At 41.6% G+C, this 14,532-nt stretch overlaps 1 protein-coding gene across 3 annotated transcripts in view; it reads right to left on the reverse strand.

The window, feature by feature from the left end:
* TACC2 (transforming acidic coiled-coil containing protein 2) overlaps positions 1-14,532 on the reverse strand; it is a 137,208-nt gene that overhangs the window by 86,849 nt on the left and 35,827 nt on the right. For all 3 annotated transcript variants that reach the window (XM_069980243.1, XM_069980242.1, XM_069980244.1), the window contains exon 4: positions 1,489-1,643. In XM_069980243.1, the coding sequence (XP_069836344.1) occupies positions 1,489-1,643 (155 nt within the window). The remainder of the gene's footprint in view (positions 1-1,488; positions 1,644-14,532) is intronic.

The raw sequence follows: 14,532 nt of genomic DNA on the forward strand, positions 1-14,532 counted from the left end.
GGCTCATGCACATGGTAGAGCCCTGCATATGGGCCTTACAGCCTCCATGCACAAGATCTTTTATACCCCATGGGGGATAGTTATCAAACTGGTGTAAAGTAAAATTGTCTTAGTTGCCCCTAACAACCAATCAGATTCTATTTTTCATTCCTCACAAATTCTTTGAAAAATGAAAGGTGGAATCTGATTGGTTGCTAGGGGCAACTGAGCCAATTCTACTTTACATAAGTTTCCCCTCATCTGTATGGAGATATTCTCCCTTAAAGTGACTCTGTACCCACAATCTGACCCCCCCAAACCACTTGTACCTTCAGATGGCTGCTTTTAATCCTAGATCTGTCCTGGGGTCCGTTCGGCAGGTTCAACTTTCAAACTTGCAATCCTGTGTCAAACGGGCACGGCTTAGAATGTCTGTGCCTTAACTTTACACCACCCCTTCGTCCCTCCTCCCCACCCTCTTCATCATTAGATATGCCACTGGAACATTTGCTCCATGCTGAACATTGCACAGGCTGACACAGGTGATGAATAGGAGACCATCTGCCTGGAGCATTCCTAATGATGAGGAGGGCAGGGAGGAGGGACGGAGAGGTTGTGCCAGCCTAATGCATACACAACCTAGGCCACGGGGCTGCAAGTTTAAAAGTTGTTTTTTAGGACAATAACTGCATCACCTGCTGAACAGACCCCAGGACAGATCTCTGATTGAAAGCAGCTATCTGAAGGTACAAGCGGTTTTTTTTTTTGGGGGGGGGGCAGATTATGGGTACAGAGTCGCTTTAAAAAATACTTCTAGGTTAAAAGTACCTCTGTACATAGCTGACATAGTCTGACATAGCTCCCTCCATGTACTTTGAGCTAGACATAGTAAACTCTATGGCTCTCAGCAATAATTAATCTATGGACATAACACCTTAAAAGAGAAGTCTGGCAAATTTTTTACAATTCTCAGCCAGCAGGGGCAAGTGTACACATAATAAACAATTATTGCTTACCTCTCCCCATGCTCGCGATGCGCCATGCTCCGAGACGCGTGCTGGAAGACGTCATGTCTCGGAAGAAAATGCCTAACCTGCTCCTGCCATTTTAATTTTTTTTTTAAATCACCAAACTTAATAATACTCCCCATCCTGATTTATAACAACTTTAATGTTGCGGAGGGATCACCACCATCATGTCAACATACATACACATACATACATACAGCCCTGTAATGATGTAGAGCCATGATAATGATTGGTGTCCAACAACTCCAATGCTTTCAGAGCAAGGCAATCCAAAGCCCTCAATGCAATAACTAATGGAATATTAAAAAGTGAAGGAGATGCCCATAGCAAACAACTAAATCCAGAAGATAAGGTGTCTATACAATTGTATATTATAGGGACAATAGTTATAATTCTAAAGTATAATACAGACTACAAGTCAAAATAAATAGGGTGCAAGAATAAAAAAAAAAAAAAAAAAAAAAATTCTTTCAATTCTTACCTTGGATTTGTTGCAGAGACACTCAGTTTTTCGGAAAATAATGATGGAAAAGATTCTTCCTCTTGTTCTTGTCCCACCTCTTGTGCTTCTTGGTAACGGTTAGGATCCCACTGAGGGTAGAGCACAGGAATGGCTTCTAGAGATGGATGGAATTCCTGTAAGAGAACAATATGAATAGGTTAAAAGTAAAATCCACTTCTATATTTTGTACCTGTCATTAACTCCAAATGTTAAACTTGGAAGGAATATCATAGAAGGAGAGGCACTTGGTATAAAAAGCCAAACCTATGAAAGTAGACATAGACGATGCATAAATATTCATTTCCTAATGTAGTATTATTATTGGCCTCTTTTAGCAAGAGATTTCCATTGATACAGAAGGGCGGCAATGGATGTTTTAATGCCTCCCAGTTTCCATTTCAGCTTACCAGAAAACTATGGGCAAGTATCTCATGAAGGGCTGAAATCTGTGTACATTGGTAAAAGAAGGGTATGAGTCTATAGGCAACAACAGTCAGACACAAGTTGCATTTTAAAGGTATCCAAGCTTAAAGGGGTTATCCAGCACTATAAAAACATGGCCACTTTTCCCCTTAGTGTTGTCTCCAGTTCTGGTGCGGTTTGCAATTAAGCTCCATTTACTTCAATGGAACTGAGTTTCAAAACCACACCCAATATGGAGACAACAGTAGGGGGAAAGTGGCCATGTTTTTGTAGCGCTGGATAACCCCTTTAAAAAAACATGTCTGCTTTCTTCCAAAAAAAGCAACTCTCTTGTCCTCAGCTGGGTGTGGGTTTTTCAGCGCAGTTCCATTGAAGTGAATGGTGATGAATTATTATACAACACACAACCTGATGACAGGGGTAGTGCTGTTCTTGCAGTTACTGAATTCTCCACTCAGCCTTAATTGAATCTGATAGATCTCTTCCCTTCTTGGCTATAGAGAGAGATCTATCTGTAAAGGGCAGAGGGGTGGGAAGAAGCCATCAAGAAACGCCTTGATGACTTTTGATTCAGACATGATAGAAAAGAGAGAAATGACAACTGTGGTAGACTGGCTTATAGCAAGTATAAAGGTGAAGTTTTTTCAGTGAAAAATATACATGTGCAGAAATACATCTTTCATTTCAATACATACAATATATACTTCTATATATGCAAGATATATACAAGTTAAGAAAGTAGATATATAGGTATAGGCTGGTATTTTAGGTAGTTGTACTGTACCTGTTATACCCTGTCTATAGACTAGAAACCACTTGGGTCAGGCGTCCCCTACACTATGCGGGTCCTATCCTACGCTAGCTAGTGGTTCTCCTAAAGGCTGTCAGGTAGTCAAGTACAGGGTTGTACAATGAAGTATATTTATCCACTCAGTCTTGGTCAAAAAGAGTGTCCACCTGGTGTTAGTGTCGCAGTGTTGTACATATAAACAGTATCACGGTACACTCCTTTGTGAAAAGATTTGAGTTGGCAAAAGACTTCTATTTGAGTCAAGTGGGTCTACTTCTGATGCTTTTCCCCCCTTGTTGATAGCAGTGGGGTTCATCAGGGAAAGTGTGGAGTTCTACCATCACAATGCCATGCAGCATTGTACTCTTTGTACTGTTGTCCCCACACACATGTACCTGTGATACCAATGGTGCGCTACATCAGTGGTTATATGCAGAGATGCTTAGAACCTGGTGGCGGAATCTTTTTATGACCAGAACTGAGGGGTTATATATACTTCATTGTACAACCCTGTACCTGACTACCTGACATCCTTTGGGAAAACCACTACCTAGTGTAGGCTTCAAATCTTTGGCAGATAATCTGTCATCAGATCTGTTGGTGGAATGGGGCCTTAAGACCCACATGTTGAAGGGGAAGCCTGATCCAAGCGGCTCCTAGTCTATAGGGGGACATAACAGGTACATCTGGGAGAAAACCAGCCCACACCTATGTATCTACTCTCAGGCTGGGTTCACACTACGTATATTTCAGTCAGTATATTTCAGTCAGTATTGCAACCAAAACCAGGAGTGGATTAAAAACAAAGGATCTGCTCCCACAATGGTGAAATTGAGTGGATGGCCACCATATAACAGTAAATAACGGCCATTATTTCAATATAACAGCCGCTGTTCTAAAATAACAGCAAATATTTGCCATTAAATGGCGGCCATCCACTCAATTTCAACAGTGTGTGAACAGATCCTTTCTGTGTTTTTAATCCACTCCTGGTTTTGGTTGCAATACTGACTGAAATATACTGACTGAAATATACGTAGTGTGAACCCAGCCTCAACTTGTATATATCTGGATGATGGATGTATTTCTGCACATGTATATACATATTTTTCACTGAATAAACTTAGTCTTTATACTTGCTAAGCCAGTCTACCGCAGTTGCTATTTCTCTCATGTTTGTTCTAGACAAGTGGAGAAACACTATATATGTAATTACACTCTACAGAAACATAAATAACTAATGACCTTTGGTTCAGGCAGCATAGAAAGGATGACGGGTTCCCTTTAAACTCTTCCCTCCATCGCCTCTTAAAGGGACCAAGACCTGACAAAGGAGGGTTGTAGCATCTTTCCAGGTTAGGGGTATGCAGGGCTATGTCCCCACAGAATTGAATAGCTGACCATGTACTATATGGACAGTCCAAGTCTGCTAATGTGAGAAACCCTCTTGGTTAGTGGCCATTTGACACACAAAGAATGGCCCAAGGTGTGTGCATCCCACTATGGGGTCCATGTGTTCTAATAGCCTTTAATATTACAGCAACTCCATCTGGCAACATTTGGAACGTTGTCAAAATATCAAAACTGTCAATCTTATTCCCTATTAGAGATGTATGGAATAATACATTGCAGCAATCAGCTGGTTTCTAATAGTGGGGGGCACTAAAAGAAGGTTTCTCTGTTCTGGCTCATAAAGGGTGTTTGCAGGCGGGGGACCTCTCTATGACATTTATATGCAGTAATATGGACGGAGGTGTCTTATGAAGACACTTTACCATACTGTACTTAATGTGTCTCTTCTACCTAATGACATAAAAAAAGCAACAGAGACAACAAGCATAGGGGAATAAAGTCCCCAGAGGCGACGCTAACTGCTGTGTTCACATGAATACGGTAAAACCATATAAAAGGGGAGATTGAGAAAAGGTGAACCTTCACTTTAAATTTACATCTACATTATGCAGCCTCAGGCTTTGTCAAAGAAAAAGAGGAGGAAAATGATGAAAAGAGATGTAGTTAAAGCAGAATAACCTTCCAGCTATCATACTAAATAAACAGTCTTCATTTACAGTGACAGTCATTGCTTGGTATCTGAATAGAAAAGAGCACTGATCTGTCATGTATTAAAAGAGTCTTTATTACTGAGATAGGAAAAGGACAAGGATGCTTTTCTCATCAAAAGCGTCCTTCCTGCCAAGAATAAAGCTTCCCATACACCTTAAACTTTTGTCAGCCATACCGGCCTGCTCGCGGGTTCACTCTGTATTAGGATAGAGGATAGCGGCGGTCTGCTGTCACCACTCCTATTCCACGGAGTGACAGCAGCAGATCGCTGCTATCCCAGTCGTTTGTTTTTCAACATTGGCCGATAATCGTTCCGTGGAATAGGGCCTTTAGGGTCAGGAATGATGGAAAATCACTGGCCAACCCCTTTGTTCTCAGAAAGATAAGTCAAAGCCAGAGCAGTCTGGCTGTTGCTTACCCCTCTCTATAGAGAACACAGAAATGCCCAGCTGTGCAGAACAGAGATGTATGTGGAGAGGTTGTGGATGGCCTTGAATGTCATGGTCAACAATTTAAAATAAATTTGTTAGGCAATGCGGAGCCAATGAAGGGATTGGCAGATGGGAGAGGCAGAGTGAGGGGAGATGCGGAATAGTCGGGCAGCAGAGTTAAGGATAGACTGTGTTTTATGGAAGGCAAAAAGAGGAGGATGTTGCAGTAGTCCAAGCGGGAGATAATGAGGGCATGTACCTTTTTGTTGAAAATGGACTCGTTTTTGAGGTGGGGGTGACAGGAGGTGGTCAGGTTCTTAATATGTGGTTTAAATGACACGTGCAAAATCAAGGACAACCCCAAGGCAGCGAACTTGTGGGATAGAAGAGAAAATGCAGCCATTGACTGTGATTGGCAAATAAGATGGGGGGGGGGGGAGGGGGTAGCAAGATGAGGGAACAATTATTCTGTTTTGTCCATGTTGAGTCTTAGAAAGCAGGAGGAGGACCACGTTTTTGTTTATGCTAAAAGCGGATGCGTCTTTGATCTGTTTTGATCCATTTTTTAATAATGAAAGTTAATGGAAAAACAGATCCAAACGCATGCAGACAAATGCTTCCGTTTTTTTTTATTCATAATTCATTCATTTTGCAAGGAGCTCAAAGAAAAGGGTCCTGGCAAAATGAGACAACTCCCCTTATGTTGGTCTTATACAATAGTTATATAAAGAAGGCCTGCTTAGGGGGGGCTATGTCCCCTGACTCTGAATCAGCCATGTATGTTTCTGTCCGTGCGGAGATCAGCAGCTGTCTGACACCTCTGGCGATGCTTCTCTCCAGGAGGAATACTACTTTCTCAGTACATACCTACCAAACATGTTTAAACACAGTTATGTGCAAGTCAGAATAGCTTTTTTGGCTTGATAACAAAATATCTGAGCAATGTCGGGGACACTGGGATCTCTGAGAGTTCTACAGGATTGTCCTAATAAGGCAAACTAGATGCACGTCAGTGTCCGCAGGCAGCACAAGAGCACAGGAAAGGAGAACAAGACCGAGAGCAAGCAAAGAGGTCCACAAGGCAGGGCTCTCCATGTGTGTGCTGGATACAGGGATAAAGGAAGCATTGTGGGATTGTTTGTCCTTCCCACGCTCTTGTATCCTAGAAGACATCTCTATGTAACTATCTGTAACCACATGCGAAAACTTCTCTTGCCTAAATATTCAACATTGTTATTTCCATGGTAATGCCTATACCTATAATGGTTGGAAAACATAGTAAGTTTGCTACATTTAAAGGAATGTATATATTTATATGTGTAAATATCTACAGTATACATGAATATGTCTCAGGATCGCCAGCGCTTAGCTGAATATTTCTCCCGGCTTATTTTAGCATTCAACAGGAATCTCAGCACCCAAACCCCAACTGATCAAAACGTTTCACATGTCTATATGACATATCAAAAGTGACACCTTAAAATGAATCAATAAAAACTTAAAGTGTTACTGTCGTTTACATTTCAATAGTTCAGGCGATTTTAAGAAACTTTGTAATTGGGTTTATTATCTGAAAAATGCTTTTTTATCATGAAAAAGCAGTTTGAAGCTCTCCCCCCTGTCTTCATGATTGTCTATGGAAAGGGGAAGAATGGAGGGAGATGAGGCACCAAAACAGGACAAAAAAAGAGTTAATTTACAGCTACATCACTGGGCTATCTCCTCTGAGGTCAGCACTGACCTCTGAATATCTGCTTCACACAGGTCCCACTGTGTAATCCTTTGTTCTCTGCTCTCTGCTGCCGGCTAATCTTCCTCCTCCCCCTACCCTCTCCATAGAACAGACAGGGCCCGACTGTGTAAAAGAGTAGAGATTTCCTGATAATGAGCAGTGAATGAGAGAGAGGAGGGGGGGGGGGGGACCTGGGGAAAGTCTTTTTGAATTTGATTAACCCCTTAGCGACCCATGACGTATCTGATACGTCATGGTGCCGCGGGGGGTGTTCAATGCGGGGTCCCGCCGGGACCCTGCTCTGAACGGCGCTAATCCCGGCTGACATGTGCAGCCGGGCAGTGCCTCTATTAGCTGGCGCGGGTCCTGTTGCCGCGCCGGCTAATTAAGCCTCTAAGTGCAGCTGTCAAACTTCGTCTGCCCGTGTCGGGCATAAGCGTCGGAATGGCGCTGATCCCGGCTCGGCAATAGATTGTTATGGCCTGCAGCAGGCCAAAGCAATCTATGACCGATCTGATCGATCTTTGCTGTGTATATACACAGCATTGATCTCTATGAGAGATCAGTGCTGTCTATATACAAATCCCCCAGGGAGACTTCTAGTTAAAGTAAAAATAAAAGTAAAAATGTTTTTTTATTAATAAAAAATCCCCTCCCCTATTAAAAGTCCAAATCACCCCCCTTTTCCCATTTTATAAATATAAATAAATAAATAAAAAAATAAACATATTTAGTATCGCTGCGCGCGTAATCGCCCGAACTATTAAGTAATCACATTCCTGATCTCGCACGGTAAATGGCGTAAGCGCAAAAAAATTCCAAAGTGCAAAATTGCACATTTTTGGTCGCATCAAATCCAGAAAAAATGTAATAAAAAGTGATCAAAAAGTCGTATATGCGCAATTAAGGTACCGATAGAAATAACACATCATGGCGCAAAAAATTACACCTCACTCAGCCCCATAGCCCCATTTGTAAACAATGGTTTGAATTTTTTCAGGCCATCAGATACAAGAAAAGTTATAAAAAACGATATGTTACATATCGTTGTAATCGTAATGACTTGAGGAACATGCATAACAAGTTAGTTTTACCATAGGGCGAACGGCGTAAATGCAAAACTCCCCGAAATTAAAACAAATTCCTTTTTTTGTTTCAATTTGACAGCGCAAATGATTTTTTTCCAGTTTCGCAGCATATTTTATGGAAAAATAATGCCTGTCATTGCAAAGTACAATTGGTTTCGCAAAAAATAAGGGCTCATGTGGGTCTCTAGGTGAAAAAATGCTAGTGCTATGGCCTATTAAACATAAAGTGGAAAAAGCAAAAGTGCAAAAACGAAAATTGGCTTTGACCTTAAGGGGTTAATAATACCCAATTACAAAGTTTCTTAAAATTGCCTGGTCTATTGATTTCTGCAAAAAAAAAAATTAAACGACAGTGACACTTTAAAGTGAATCTGTCATCTGTCATTTTCCAAGCTTTTGAAACTGTTAGATAGCTGTTAGGACAAGGAGACTCATGGTGCCTTTCAAATATCTGTCTGTGCTTCCAGTATGTAGAATAATGCTTTTATTCTCTGGTGTAAAGTGTTGTTTCCGAGCCCCTGAACTACTGAGGGCTGTAAAACCTCTTCCTGTGCTGTGCATACAAATTATAAACAGGTGCAAGATTTGGAAACAGGGCTCAGCTTCCGCTAAAGGTGGCCATACTAATTTAAAAACCCACCTGTCCTTCCCATATACCCTATATACAGTAATACCTCTTTGGTATTCGAACCGCATTTCAAACTGAAGTTTTGTTCGGTACTCAAACATTGTTCGGTATCCAAACAAAATCAGAGGAGATAACCGTCAGCTGAACTATTGTTCAGCTGACAGCTATTGAGGTGTTTGGAAACCAAGGTTACAGGAGGGAAGATTTCTGTCATAATGACGGCAAAGGTGGAGGCAGTAAAGTATTCTTATAGGAGGGACATAGGGAGGATACCGAGGGCACAATACCACCAAACATCGGGCACCAGATTCCATACAAAAGAATCAGATTCGGAGGGGGACCATCCTCTCCGGAGAACTATCCTCCCCAGCCTACGCTACCTCTCTCCCTGCCTCCGCCTGCTCGATTGTGGAACAGCCTTACAGATCTGATTGTGTTCGATAACAGAAGTTCAGGTAATATTGACAACAGTCAGCTGATAACAACGATAACTGATAATCGTGTCGCTCCCTGGTGCTTTTGCCCACTCCCTGGTGTCTACCTGGCTTCTGCCCGCAGATGCTGGTGGAACTTCAGAGCTAGTCTATGAAGTGACAGGCCGCTCAGCCAATCTCTGGCCAAGGTAGGACAGCGCCGGAGCCAGTGACTTTAGAGACCAGCTCTTTTCCGGCCGGCAATTCTCGTGGCGGCTGCAGGTAGAGGCCAGGAAAACACTGGGAAGCGGGCAGAAGCACCAGGGAGCATGGAGAGGTAACGTATATACTTTATTATTTTACACTAAAGGCAAGGGCTGCACGGACATCACTAACAATGTCTGTGCAGCCCTTGCTGCGCGATAATCGTGCTGTGTAAAAAGCTCATTAAACGAGTGCCGATCTAGCAGACCGCCGCTTGTTTACAAAAGTAATTACTGCCGCCAAAGAGCTCTGGCAGTGGTTTATCTCTCTGAGAACAAAGTGGTCGGGCAGTGAAAATCTGTCATGCCTGACTCCTATCTCCATATCACCTGAGAAGAGTTAAACTAACATAATTATAAAGTGTATAGGAACCTTTACTGTCAATAAAGCAGGGACAGCAATGTGAGGGGAAGGAAGAAGACATTTTTTGAACCAAAAAATAAAAGCAGTCTTCCACGTTAAGGAAGCACAGATAGATATATGAAAGGTACAAAGTGTCTCCTTGACCTAACAGCTATGTAACAGTGATAGCAGTTTGGAATGTGAATTGCAGTTGACAAATTCCCTTTAAGGTTGCCTTGACAGCTATAACACATGGGACTAAACAGACTGCAATGTTCAAATCAACAAAAAGCAAAACACTTGACTATCTGTTGCTAATGCTCAGGATGAAGTGGTGCAGCTGTGAGACCCAACTCAAAGACCTTAGCAAGTATCACACTATATAAATCCTTCCTCCCACAGCGCTAAAGCCCTAGCAAGCCTAATGGTTGTTCTCTAACACCAACATACGACTTTATCTCCCCTGCATTACTCCTTAAAGTGACAATTTCACATAGCGTAACTATTTATAGCACCAGGTAGGATTTAAAGGCACCTTCACAGGCATATCTTTAAAATCTGATTGTAAGACGAGCAATTTGTGTTTATTCATATGTGCAAATGAGAAGCAAGTGCCCAGAGGGTGGAGCCAATCAACTGAAGTGCCCAGCATATAAAATAAAAATATGAACTATTCAACTGGGTGTTATCAGTTGGGGGCGTGTTCCTAAACTGTCTGTCACTGTCAGCTCTTATTGGATACTGTGACAGTGAAGGGACACCCCCCCCCCAACTGGTAACACCCAGTTGACTATGTAGTCATAAATTTCTAATAAAAATAACAGAGGAACCGTGCAACACAGAGCTGTAAGAAAAAATGTTCCAGAATTATTATTATTATTATTATTGTTATTTCATGGGAAATCCGAGTGTTTACTAAAGATGACAGGTCAGAAGCGTCCGGAGGTACCCTTTAATTCTCCACCCTTTCATACATAGTTTCAGCGACAACACAGTAACTCTATAAAGTCAGGTTCCCATCTTTATTTATTTATTATTGCACGTTGCCTAGTTATAAAGTCATGAATATATGTATTCTTAAAGTGTCACTAGCGTTTTATTTTTTGCAGAAATCAATAGTCCAGGCGATTTTAGGAATCTTTGCTATTGGGTTTATTAGGCAAATATGCCATTATCTGCATTCAAAAAGACTTTCCCCAGGTCCCCCACCCCCACCTCTCTCTCATCCACTGCTCATTATCAGAAAATCTCCACTCTTTTACATCAGTCGGATCCTGTCTGTTCTATGGAGGGGGGAGGGGGAGGAGGGAGATTAGTCGGCAGCAGAAAGCAGAGAAGAAAGGGTTACACAGCGGGAGCTGCATGAAAGCCAGTATTCAGAGGTCATTGCTGACTGTCAGAGGAGATAGCCCTGTGATGTAACTGTAAATTAACTCTTTGTTGTCCTGTTTTGGTGCCTCATCTCCCTCCACTCCTCCCCTCTCCATAGAAAACCATGAAGACAGGGGAGAGAGCTTCAAAGTGCTTTTACATGATAAAAATGCATTTTTCAGCTTACAAACCCAATTATAAAGTTTCTTAAAATCGCCTGTATTATTGATTTCTGCAAAAAAAAATTTAAACGACAGTGACACTTTAAAAAAAATATACAATTACAATAAACACGTTTGAACAACATCTACTAGGTTCCTCGCAGAGGAGTGACGGCACCAGGCTGAGAAGAATGGCTGCAGAAGGTTATTTAATGGACTGGGACCGGAAAATGTTTCTCATTGGGCCAATCTACCATATGGAGTTTTATAGGCCATGCATTGCTCTACTGGGAAAAAAATAGGCAAAGTATCTCTAATGCAGAAAAAAAAAAAGCTACTGACACCTATTGGAGGTAGTGTCCCTGTAAACCAATGCTTGACCGCCTTGAAACTTGATTGAGGATTATTAGGCAAGCAAGAATTTGTAAGGATTATTAGGCAAGGATCATGTAAGGATCCCACATAGTTCCTTGATGTAACATACTATAGACCCGTGTGAGCGTTACTTCTTATAACCTGTGTTAAGAGAACTTAGCGATGTGCTAGAAACATACATCATGTATTGTGTGCATGCTTTCTCATACTGGCCATGTTGTGTGTATACTAACATAAACCATTGTCTGAAAAGTATTTGTGGTTTCTTAAACTCCTGCCTAATAAGACATACAGATATCCTGTATAATGTTAGAACCAGTGTCTTCTGGTAAGTGGCTTGACATGCCTTAAAACCCACAAGAAGAGCATGGAAATTTGCCGTCTTTTTCTGACTATTAAAAATACCACAAGATTTTCCAGTTGGTTAAAGCGTATGCTAGGGAAAATTATTTCAGTATAAACCAGTAGTTCCACAAGAATGTCTGCATTTCACTGGGCCATGTTGTTGTGGTATAATAAATTATGATAGATAATAATAGAGCTCGAAATGAATAGATGTTGTTTTATAAAGCGTCAATGTTTCACGGTGCAAAGCAGTGTTCCCAACGCCGATCCTCAAAGCCCACTAACAGGTCATGTTTTGAAGATATCCCATGCAAAGAACACCTATGGCAATGCATGGTGCACTGATTAATTGTATCACCTGTGAAGTGCTATGGAAATCCTGAAAACATGACCTGTTGGTGGCCATGAGGACTGTAGTTTGGGAACACTGGTGCAAAGGATGTAGAGTTCTCTCACTCCTCCTAAGAATAGCTTGAAAGAGGGTGCAGGATGGTCCCTGTGGTGTTGTAAACTTCTACGCCAGTGGTGTCAAACCTTCGGCCCTCCAGCTGTTCCAAAACTACAATTTGCATCATGCCTGGACATTGGTTGTTCAAGCTTGATAGGAATTATAGATGGAGAGCCGCAGGTTTGACACCACTGCTGTAGGGGTTAACAACACCACAGGGACCTTCCTGCACTCCTCTCTTTGCACCCACTCCATTTTATCAATGTCTTTTTTTAAGTGAAGCTTTCAGAAAAGGACACAGTATTCCAGATGTGGTCTCACTAGAGCTCTATACAGCGGGATCACAATCTCCCTCCTCCTACTGGTTATACCTCTAGCTTTACAGCCCAGAATGGGTTTTGCTTTCCCCACCACCTGGTTGGTGACTCATGTTAAGGCTGTCAGAGACCACTATCCCTAAATCCTTCTCTTCTGAAGTCTTTGCCAACACTGAACCGCCGATATGATACTCGGATAGAGGATTCCACCTCCCAAGGTGCTTTGTAGAAGATAGGCAATATCCACGGCACCACCTTCATCCAGCACTTCTGTGACATAATCAAAGAAATCAATGAGATTAGTCTGACATGATCGGCCCTCAGTAAAGTCATGCTGGTTTGGATTCATCAAATTGTTGATTCTTAGGTGATCCTTAGGTGACACCATCTGGACGCATCGCCTTCAACTTTAAACGGGCAAGTTCCTATGAAACATCGGTCTCTAAAACGCTGGAGCTGAACCCATAAAACTGAAGGCAATGCTGTGTCCAACCATACTGTGATTGTGAAAATCTTCTTCTGAAAACACTGAGCAGAAGTAGCTATTCAAATGGTCAGGGACCTCCTGATCTCCATCAATAAATGTATTTTCCCCATTACTTATTTTTGCCAAAGTTTTTCTACGTCCTGTCACTGATATGTATATCTGAAGGTTTTATTCCCCTCCATAACAGATTCAGAACAGTATAGGGTTAATAGGTATAGTAAAGGGTTATAGGGTATAGTATAGGATTATAGGGTGCAGTATAGAGTTATAGGGTGTAGTATAGGATGATAAGTAGCAGTATATTATTATAGGGTGCAGTATAAGATTATAGGGTGTAGTATAGGGTTATAGGGTGTAGTATAGGATGATAAGTAGCAGTATATGATTATAGGGTGCAGTATAGGATTATAGGGTGTAGTATAGGGTTATAGGGTGTAGTATAGCATTATAGGGTGCAGTATAGGGTTATAGGGTGTCGTATAGGATTATAGGGTATAGTATAGGATTATAGGGTGTAGTATAGGGTTATAGGGTGTAGTATAGGATTAAACTATGCAGTATAGGGTTAAGCGTGTAGTATAGGGTTATAGGGTGTAGTATAGCATTATAGGGTGCAGTATAGGGTTATAGGGTGTCGTATAGGATTGTAAGTAGCAGTATAGGATTATAGGGTGTAGTATAGGGTTATAGGGTGTAGTATAGAATTACAGGGTGCAGTATAGAGTTATAGGGTGTAGTATAGGATTATAGGGTATAGTATAGGATTATAGGGTGTAGTATAGGGTTATAGGGTGTAGTATAGGATTAAACTATGCAGTATAGGGTTAAGGGTGTAGTATAGGGTTATAGGGTGCAGTATAGGATTACAAGTAGCAGTATAGGGTTAAAGGGTTTAGTATAGGATTGCTCCCAGTCAGTTTGTATGTAAAACCATAAACACTTGTCGTCATTGGAAGCTACAGTTTCTTCCACTCTAAGCTTCTTCTCTAACTTCCCTCCTTATACTATATTGTTATTGATATAGAGGTTAATTATAAAACTGACATCCCTGCAGGCCCCAAATGGACGGTGCTGGCACGTATCATTCACAGATCATGGCTTCTGTCAGCATTTTAGGATGACATTGGAAATTGCTTAGTATCAATTAGACATCTACAGGGAATATAAGAGCCCATTTGTCTGCACCAATTATTGCCACATTTCTGTGGGCAACCTCAACTGGGAACCGTCTACTTATGGTCCTCAGGAGAGAAATTAACCAGCTGTACCCATCGAGGGAGGCCCGATAGTGCTTCCAGAAGCGTGTCATGGCACATAAGAGCTATTGCGTAATTGTATCAGATC

Source organism: Dendropsophus ebraccatus, chromosome 8 (genome assembly GCF_027789765.1).
Source record: "Dendropsophus ebraccatus isolate aDenEbr1 chromosome 8, aDenEbr1.pat, whole genome shotgun sequence".
Classification (NCBI taxonomy): domain Eukaryota; kingdom Metazoa; phylum Chordata; class Amphibia; order Anura; family Hylidae; genus Dendropsophus; species Dendropsophus ebraccatus.